This window comes from Myotis davidii, unplaced genomic scaffold, assembly GCF_000327345.1.
Source record: "Myotis davidii unplaced genomic scaffold, ASM32734v1 scaffold96, whole genome shotgun sequence".
Classification (NCBI taxonomy): domain Eukaryota; kingdom Metazoa; phylum Chordata; class Mammalia; order Chiroptera; family Vespertilionidae; genus Myotis; species Myotis davidii.
Window position 1 is genome coordinate 4,887,486 of NW_006289416.1, and position 10,763 is coordinate 4,898,248.

The 10,763-nt window shown below is 38.7% G+C and overlaps 1 protein-coding gene across 1 annotated transcript in view; it reads right to left on the reverse strand.

The window, feature by feature from the left end:
• ROCK1 (Rho associated coiled-coil containing protein kinase 1) overlaps positions 1 to 10,757 on the reverse strand; it is a 149,484-nt gene extending 138,727 nt beyond the window's left edge. Inside the window, exon 1 of the mRNA XM_006761879.1 lies at positions 10,447 to 10,757. Within this exon, the coding sequence (XP_006761942.1) occupies positions 10,447 to 10,539 (93 nt within the window). The 5' untranslated portion in view covers positions 10,540 to 10,757. The remainder of the gene's footprint in view (positions 1 to 10,446) is intronic.
• Between the last annotated feature and the right edge of the window lie 6 nt (positions 10,758 to 10,763).

A 10,763-nucleotide genomic window follows, 5' to 3' on the forward strand; every position in this document is an offset into this window, starting at 1 on the left:
AAATGTTCAGTTCTGTTATAAGACAGTAAGCCATTTACCAAATACAGGAATATTAATTTTTTAACATTTTCCCAGTTCTCCCATATTTTACTTTATACCTATTTAATGAAATATTATTATTGCCTACTGTTAAATTATGTACATGTCATTAATCATAACCATTGTGACTGTTCATTTGATTCTACTTTAAATCACCATGCTTCATAGCTTAGATTGACTACCAACACTCACTTTCCAGATAAGTCAAATCTAGCAAAGATATGTGTTAGCAGGCAGCTATTTGAATATTGCAATACTCTACAGGTTTGGTCAAAGAACTGGCTGCCATCTCTCATCCAGTCAAGTTCTGGACCACTGCTCCAAGCCAATCAATAAACAATCTTTTCCCTACTACTTCAGAGCTCATCTTCCCCTGCTCCATTTTTTACCAATCTCCATACTTTTCAATCAATTTAAATATTTTTCAGTTGGTGCATTCTGTATACAAAGCACTCTCCTAAGTGCTATGGAAACACTTTTCTTTGTGGCATGTTATCTACAACTTTGGTGCTCATTCTACTGTACTATAGACTAAGGACCTGAAAATCTGCCACTTGCTGGCTATATGCCATTGGGCAACTCATTTACTTTTTCTAAGGTTTCATTTCATTTACAAAGTGAGAAAAATACTTGCCTCACCCAGTCCGAAGTATTGTTGCAAAGATTAAATAATGAATGTACAATGTCTAATAAAAATGGGTATTTATTGGCTTCTTAGCACCTCATCTAAAATTCAGATATTAAGGGGGAAAATGCCCCACCTATCTATATATATAAAAGGCTAATATGCTAATTGTCCTTCCTACCATCTGACCGGTCACTATGATGCACACTGACCACCAGGGGGCAAACGCTTGATGCAGGAGCTGCCATGACACACACTGGCCAGCACCACAGACCTGGCGCAGACAAACCAACATTTGGCTTCCCCCAAGTGGGACCCACCACCACCCTGAAGTGACACCCCACCAAATCGTAGTCAACGCTGCCAAGACTCCATGGCGCAAAATGCGGCCCACAGCCCAGCCCAGAAATGGTCACTGTGGGCTCTGGGTAATGACATCACACAGCAACGTCTGGCTTCCTCTCCCTAGCAACTAGCCTCCCTGCAGTTTCTTCACCCCAGGAACACAGGTGGAAACATTTTACACTTTAACCAAATGTCTGTGAAGCGTTTCCCGTGCCTCATCTCACTTGAGGCACAGAAGTCCTACAGTAGGTCGATAGGCGACTCGGTGGAATCCTATTTTCTTTACATTAGCCTGCAGTTAAATATTTTACCCTTTGTTCTCCCTGCATGATCTACAATAATAATCTGCTTCATGTTGATATTTACTGCTGTGTTGCTGACAATTACCTGAAAGAGAAGTTGGGGTGCTTCACTGGGCTGGGAAAAGTTTAGCTAAATCAGAAAGCAGGTTTAGTTAAGCAAATTTATTCTATATCTATAAAAGGCTAAATTGACTCACACATGAGCGATACATATAAAGCTCTTGCTGGTGTCAACAGCACGCGTGTTTCCATCTGTCACTGTCGATCATGAATTTGGTTGGCGCTTCTATTATAGAGAAAGGCAGTGCTAAGGATGTCCAACTGCTGGCTTAGTCGGGGAGCGGATCTAGGCCATTAGCCAGACATCCCCTGAGGGCTCCCGGACTGCGAGAGGGTGCAGGCCAGGCTGCGGGACCTTCCCACCCCCACTGAGTGCACAAATTTTGTGCACCAGGCCTCTAGTAATAAAAATAAATAAAGAGGAATAAAGAGGGTGCACAAGGTAGCCTACCTCTTAAAATGACATAAATATAAGTTAGCCTTTCCTCTCTCTGAGACATCTAACTTCCTATTAACTGTTTACAAACTATAATGAAAATATATTCTATTATTTCACGATCCCAAACTAGGAAGGCAGGTATATTAGAGAAGTAAAATACATCTATACATTTTAAAGGATACACAAATGAGTAATTCAATCATTACTTTCTCTGTTCAAAAAGTATAAACCTCTGGAGTTATGAACATAACTCACAATTGCAAAAAATAGTAAGTGCCAAATTAACAATTAAAAATTAGTTTAGGATGATCTTTCAAGGCTATATAGAACTAGTTCCCAAAAAAACCACTTTAAAAAGATGGTTCCTATTCTCAACACCATTTAACTTTTTAGTTTTATTTCTTACATAAATCAATGATACAACTTTTAAAGTTTTTATCCTAATATATAAAAACCCAGGATCCGTAACGACAAACCGAAGGCTCGACCAAACACCTAAGTCAGTTCTGCGGTCAGTGCTGGGTTGCCGTGGCATTAATTTGACATTAATGTGGATCAGGCCAGAGAGAGAGGCAGGGTCTGATCCGCAGCCTCCATAGCAGCTGTTGATCAGCCGTTACCTCTTTCTCTCTGGGCTTCGCCAGCAGCCACGCCTCTGTTTCTCTCTGGGCCTCTGCAGGGGCTGCTGATCAGCCCCACCTCTCTGATTAGGCCCAGAGACGCTGACTGCCATAGAAACCGACCAATCAGAACCAAATCTGGGTGAACTATGAGGAGCCAATGGTTGCTAAGGGGGCGGAGCTTTTGACACTGACTGACATAGAAATCTTAGGAGCGTAAACCAGCAGTCGGACATCCCCCAATGGGTCCCAGATTGGAGAGGGTGCAGGCCAGGCTGAGGGACCCCCCCACTTCATGCATGAATTTCGTGCACCGGGCCACTAGTGGAAGTATAATAAAGATTCACAGAATTTATTTTTTTTTAATGCTCACAAGTTTATATTTTTAGATTTAATAAAGAGTCTTGTGTATTTTCTAAATACACAAACAGTTTTGCAAGTTTACATACATGCCTTAGGACACTTACACTAAGTAGGTACATTACATTTAAAAATTGGTCTTTGTAAAAAAATCTTCCCAAAGAGCTTTTACAAACAGCAGGCAGAAGAAAGTGTTCTATGTTTACAGTGTTAAATGTTGATTCTCCCATTTCATAATGGCCTCAACCACCCCTCTCAACCCAAAATTTTGTTTTCAATAGCCAGTGTACTCCAAATTGAAGTCTCTAATGTCATAAGTCAGAGCTTACTGTTGCTTCTCCCTACACAGCCTGGCAGACCCAGAGCTTCCCCACAGCTGGGAGGCAGGGTCACAGCAGGAGCAAAGCTTCCCTTACAACCAAAAGGGACTCAGAGAAACCTGCACCATAGTTAAGTTTAAGGATCTGGGTGACTGAATGGCACAAAAACTGGGGTTCATATCTCGATCTTCATTTAAAAATGAAAATGCCACATTAAGGCTGGGTGTCTGATCTGTAGTCAGGTGATGCAGCAATGACTGCACAGGTGGAAAGAAGGGAGGACATGTACCTGGGTACATAGGGGAGATTCACAAAACTTTCAGAGACACAATAGATATCAGCAACTATATGGCTCAACTCTTTATTTTACAAATGGGGGAGACTGAAGCCCAGATAAGAAAAAATATTTACTTGGTTACAGAGAGTTAATAGCAAAATAAGGATGTCCCAATGCTCTGAATTTTTAATCCAGTGTTCTTTTTACTAGATTATGCTAATAGCATATTTTTAAAAATAAATATTTTTCCATTATGAAATGCAGTACCATCTGCTCATCTTGTACACAGGTGTGCGGTATCCATCAGATGCTCTCTAAACTTACACTAAATGAATGTATCTCTATTTTAGTGGGGATGGGAATGGGGAAGTGAAGCTACTGGACTATCTTCAATATTAGGACTCATTTTGTAGTATTTCCTAATACGTGGGCTTTTCTTTCATTTACCAGAATCTCTAGTTTTCGCCATATATACACAGTATCTAGACTTATAATCTTGAAATAAAACTAAACTGTAAAATAATACAAAATGTAATCTAAACTGAGAATTTACTCTTTGTTCATTATAAAACTTTACATGTGGCTCCTTCTCGATTAAAAACATTTCTGACTCAAGAGATTAATGAATGGCCCAATTCATGTTTCAGCTGTTACTCTGAGCCACCTCTCTATACACCCACAGGATGCTTGTAGTGCAAGAGAGTCTATTTATCGAACACATACTGAAAGTATAAAAGACACACAGAAAGAGAGCAACAACTAAATTTCCACAAACCAGCTCTCAACTGTTTTTCTTATCAATCTAAACCCTTGGCACAAAGTAGGTATGTTATAAATCATGACTAAATGAATGAAGTCTCCAAAATCCCCTCCTCATGCTACTGAAGTCCATCTAAATGCCTCCATTTTCAGTTACAATTGCTGTAGACACTTCAATTAAGTACAGCTGGATTATGAATTTATGGGAATGGCTTAAGGTACCAGATAAATTACCAACTTCCAGACTAAGCATAATGACTAGCATATAACAATATTATAACTATGACATAAATAATAGTTAGCAATTAATAAATGCTTACTAGATGCCATATGCTGTGATTGCTTTGTCTATATTATTTAACCCTTAAAACAATCTAATGCTGTTATCCCCCAGTTTCCTGAAGATAAAACGAGCTTTGAGAGGTTAAAATAACTCACCAAAAATCATCTAGTACGTACACTGCAGAGTCTACATATGAATTCAAGTTTAGACCCCACACAAAGATTTGCTAAACAAATCAATAGAGTAATTTGTTTTTTAAAAAATTCTTGCAACATATTAACATCAAGACAGACTGGTCCAAACTAACCAGATATGCAACTGATACTGGTAACACCCATTAACTCATAAATTATGAACAATGGCAGGCAAATAGCTTTAAGGCCCAAAGTTTTAATGACTCTAGGTCTTTTCATTCCACTAACAGTACTTTATCCTTAAATGAGATCAATTCAACTGGCAGGACATGCAGAGGGATAAAACAGTAATATAGAACCTGGAATACTAGCCAAAATCTGTTGAAATAATCTAATCTGTGGTTTAGGATTGTCAAAAGTAATGTTCAAAACAAAAATTCCAATTTAGCGATGGTGATGATAAAACAGGTTACGTGCATGGGAGAAAGTTTATTTTGAAATAGGAAGAATCTGAATGATAACATGACATCAAAGTAAAGTTGCCTAGCAGACAGTCAAATATATAGGATTTATGCCCACGCCCCCCCCCCCCCCCCCCGAAAAGAAAAGAATGAAAAATAAAGATTTGGATAGCATGGGCATAGAAATAATAGCAGTTGAAGCTGTAAGAATGGATAAACTCACCCCACTGGCAAAGCTCAGTAGTTGAGTGCAGACCTATGAACCAGGAGGTCACTGTTCCATTCCCAATCAGGGCACATGCCTGGGTTGTGGGCTCAATCCCCAGTAGGGGGCATGCAGGAGGCAGCCGATCAATGGTTCTCTCTCATCATGGATGTTTCTATCTCTCTCTCCCTCTCCCTTCCTCTCTGAAATTAATAAAGACATATTTTAAAAATGGATAAACTCTCCAAAGAGTGAAGAGAAAGATAAATATTATAGGCCAAAGACTGAGGCTAAGAATAAAAGAAATCAGCAACGGAAAGACGGAAAACACTAGGTTAAGAAGCCCAAGAAGCCCTAACTGGTTTGGCTCAGTGGATAGAGCGTCGGCCTGCGGACTCAAGGGTCCCAGGTTCGATTCCGGTCAAGGGCATGTACCTTGGTTACGGGCACATCCCCAGTAGGGGGTGTGCAGGAGGCAGCTGAATTGATGTTTCTCTCTCATCAATGTTTCTAACTCTCTATTCCTCTCCCTTTCTCTCTGTAAAAAATCAATAAAATTAAAAAAAAAAAAGAAGCCCAAGAAAAGAGAATTTAAAAGAAGGAAAGCTCAAAATGAACACCTGATACTTAGATTTGCCTTCTACATTCCCCACAAAAAAACTAGCCCTGACTGAGTAGCTCATACACCAACATTGCGGGTTTACTCCCTGGTCAGGGTACATATAAGAATCAACCGATTAAGGCATAAATAAGTGAAACGACAAATTGATGTTTGTTCCTCTCTCTCCCTCCCTCAAATTCAATAAAAAAATTTTTAATGTTTTAAAAAGTTAATAAAATATGGTAGCAACCAGTATGTACGAAGGGGACTGCAGTGTTAGAACGCAGTATGCACTGTTCAACTAATATTGGTTCCCTTCCATCCTTTCTACACACCCCATTGCTACACCTCTACCAGCTAAACAAAAACTAAAAAAAAAAGGTCATGCTCTTAACTAGCATACTACAGGAGTGTGCTAAACGTGCTACAGGCAAGATAACTGTATTTTCAAGAAATGTTACACTTCAAAACAAATCTACACCTAACCCTCCTACCCACTTATCTTAACTATTGAGAAATTATTAGCAGCCCCAGATAAAAATAATTCTGAGGTTAAAAAAAAAGTTGAAAAAGGAAAACAGTTCTTGATAATTACTATACACTATAACATGGACCATTAAATAACAGAATCATTAGGATATTGGAAAGAATCTGACTTACAAAAAACCAAGGTTGAGCAATTTGGATGATCTGGGAAATAAGTAAATAGTTATGATATTATATTAGTATATGCAGACTATTTTAGCACTTTTGATTTGCAATATGAAAAAATGAACTTACCTAGTCCTTAGAATAAATTATGTTTTCAAGAAAAGGCTGGATAACCACTTATCAGTGCTCTTTCCAGCTACATTATTTTAAAAGTAGTTGAATAACAAAAAAAGCTATTTGGTGGGTAAGGTCGTTTAAAAGACATTTGCCAGCAAACTCTTCTAGTACTAAATGGTTTAGGAACTTTCACTTCTGAAGAGTGGATCTAGTCAAGGAAGTGGAGAATAAACATAATCTGAGATTACAAAACAACCCCATAGAACTTGAGTACTGCACATGGCACATAATGCATACTCAATAAGTATCACTTGAAAAAATCACCAAAGGCCAAAATAATAGAGAAAGGCAAATGTGGTATTGTCCTGCCCCGGCATGTGTTGTTCAATGGTTAGAGTGTCAGCCTGCTCACAGAAGGGTTGAGAATTCAATTCCCAGTCAAGGGCATGTACCTGGGTTGCAGGGTCCATCCCTGGTCCTGGTCGGGGCACGTGCAAGAGGCAACGAATAGATGGGCGTCTCTCATATGAATGTTTCTCTCTCTCTCTCTCTCTCTCTCTCTCTCTTTCCCACCCCCACTCCTCCCTGCCTCCCTTCCTTCCATTCTCTCTAAAAAGCAATGAAAAAAATATCCTCCAGTAAAGATTAACAAAAAATAAATAAATAAAAATAAGTGGGTTATTGTTCCTATGATACATGAGATGTCCAAAGTCCAGACAGAGAAGAGTAATATCAGACTCACAGAAAAAGATAAAATTACCTGATAGGTCATTCTCAGCAGTAGAATAAATGAATGACTACTTAATGATAAACATAAAATATCACACAAAGAAATTCATACTAGCCCAGCCAGGTGTAGCTCAGCAGTAGAGTGTCGACCTAGGAACCAAGAGGTCACCAGTTCAATTCCCGGTCAGGGCATATGCCCAGGTTGTGGGCTTGATCCCCAGTGGGAGGCGTGCAGGAGGCAGCCAATCAATGATTCTCACTCATCATTGATGTATCTCTCTCTCCCTCTCCCTTCCTCTCTGAAATCAATAAAAATATATTTTTAAAAAAAGAAATTCATACTAGACACTACAAAACTGGAAAAAGGATTTTGTCTCCAAATAAAATTTTAATCTTTACAAGTTCAGATTAATATGGTGATAAATCTCAACAGCTATCAATAAACAATTATGAAACTAAACCAAAAAAAGAATGAAGATTATAAGATTACAAGAGGGAAAAATCTGTCTACCGACTACCTTCTTCTTTAAAATGTTCTTTCAGAAATACCTGGCCATCCTAACTCTAAACAGCTTTGATTGCCTACCTTCTTGACTCTTCCTTTTGTTCAACTTTCATCTTTACCCTTTTATCATTATATCACTTTCAATTTGCACCTCTGTACTAATTACTTCCAAATTGTTATCTTTAATTATGAGCTGAGTTTCAAATTGCAATAGTCTACAAGTCATTTCTTTGTGGTTGTCCAGTTTCCACTCAAACAAAACAAATCTAACATTGAATGTATCTGTTGCCTATTCTTTCTAAGCTATTTCCAAAACTGACTTTGCTTTTCTCACCAGTCTCACTATATAATCCAGGCTCAAAATTTTTAGGATCATCTGACTAGTCTCTCTCTCTCTCTCTCTCAGGTTCCCTCTTCTCCTCCCCAATCCTGTCAATCAAGTTCCAGCAATGCTTCCTTCTCCATTCTAATATTCCAATTTGGGGCTTTAATAATTTCTGGACTATCATAATAATTTTTTTTAAATCTCCCCAATCTCACCGCATCTCCAGTCTCTTTCCACATAACCTATCCTGCACACAACTACCAGATTCATTTTTTCATTGATCTTGGCATATCATTGTTTACAAATATTTAATGGTCAAAATATCCTAAATTTAAACTCCTTAGCCTAACAATCAAATTCTCCACATTCTAACCCCAATCTATCCTTCCAACTTTATCTTCTGTTCCACCTAAACATGTCATAGCCAGTCATGTCTCCACCCTCTACATAGTCATACTATTCTCCACTACCCCTACGAATACGCTATCTAAATCCTATCCATCCATCATAAAGCATACCCTGGCTCTCCCAACTCTCAGTCACTGCTCCCTTTCAATACCCAAGAACATATATTACCTATACCAAACATTTGAAATTTATCATGTATTTTCTCAATCTGTGAAATGTTTTGCTTGGTTTCTATGTATGTATGTATGTATGTGAGATTAGGTCTGGTTTTACTAAATAGACTAGAGTTTCAAGGAAAGAGTTCAAGATTTACATTTCCTTGCAGCCTCCACATTTCAATAAATCTCTGAGGTACCCACCCAAAGAAGCTATGGCAAGAGGCTAGAAGACAACTAAAATATGAAAGCAAAACAAAAAACAAACTACTATACTCTCTCTGCTTCATAGAGAATAAAGAGATCAAATAGCAAAGTAAAATCAAACATACTAATATGGAAATTGGATATTAAAAGAATTAGACTTCCTATAAGTTATAGATATCCTTACTAGAAAGATGTATTCTAATTCCTCCCACTTCTCCCATTCAAATAAAAGGTTTTAAATTGTATTAAGCATCAACCCTGCTTTCTGTTTCTCAATCTTAAGAGCATCCACAATGTGGGTGAGTGAGACATTTCAAACATACAACTCACAAGACTCATTTCCATAATCAAGGATTCTTAGAGTAATCTTGAAAGCTTTGGGGGGAAAACTTTCTTGTAAAACCATACACATTTAAAAATATACACAGGTATGTAGAATCACTAATTGTTAATTTTAAACAATCTACATGATTTTCCTGATTCAAGATGGAACTTTTTATGGTATTATTTCTCTGGATGGCATTATAGTATTTTGTTCACTTAATCTTAATACTTAATATTGTGTATGTCTAACATTAATTGAGGAAACTGTAAGTTACTATCCATTTACATACTCCCTGCAATTTTAGAGAGTATATGGTTTTGTTTGGACTAAAATAAAATCATTATATAAGTTTTAGTTTTCGGTAAGGTAAAAGAAGAAACTCGCTTACAAAAAAGTATTACTATTAAAAGATATTGACAAAACGTAAAAACTCCAATTACTTGATTGTCTATTCTATCAACCACTGAAGGATTTTTAAAATAGGATTTGGGTCTTTCATGTCCTAAAATCTTCTTTAGAAAGTTTTAAAAGTGACACTGTTAAGCATAATAGCACCAAAAAGGGCAGTTATGATAAAATATACGTGCGGTCCTTTTGTAATCAATAATATTGCAATATTGTGATGACCTATCATCAGTTTCCTTGAGTTTTTGACTTAACAGTCCAGCAAAATGTTCCTTCAGACTCAAGTCACCTGTAACATTTTTGACTCAAAAAATCACTTCCTCGACATGATTCTCTATTGTCACTTCCACATCTACAAACTAACTTAGGAGCTAAATCCTAAATGAAAAGTGGTCTTTCCGATAACACTGTCAAACCGATCTGAAAGATTAACATAACTAAGATCGCCATGCAACAAACCGTATACGTAGCAGTAACAACTTGGACGTGGTTAACTTTTTATATGCTGCCTGCAATAGAGGTTTATGAGTATCTTTTGTGTAATGTTGAACTGAGCCAGAGCTAAGAGTTCAGAGAGTAGCTAGTACGGTCAGTCCAGTGACAAACAGGGCCACACAGCATGCGACTTCAGAGGTGCTCCAAGATTCTTCGGGGGCAAAACACCAGACTTTGCTGTTTTCCCAAGATTATGGATAGCCCGTCACCTTCTTTGGCAGATCACTAGCCTGAAAGCCAGAGGAAGGGAAACGCAATCATCCCAGACACGCCAAAGAGGACAGTGCTACTCACCAGCAAACAATCTGAATTCACTTCCGACTTGGGATCCCGCAGCAGGTTGTCGATTTTTTCAAACCGCGTCTCAAAACTGTCCCCAGTCGACATGTTGCTGCTGCTGCTGTGACAATACCCCGGTACCGGCACCAGCAGCGGAAAGCAATTTCAAGCAACTTCCTCCGTGGGTGGGTTCGCGGCCGCGGGGCGCAGGAGCCGGAACCTCAGGGTCCCCAGGTGCGCCCAGTTCCCCCTCCTCCTTCCCCTCACTGAGGGGATCTCCGCTCTCCAGACCCCGGGCCCGGGGCAAGTGCGACCCACAGCCGCTCGGACGC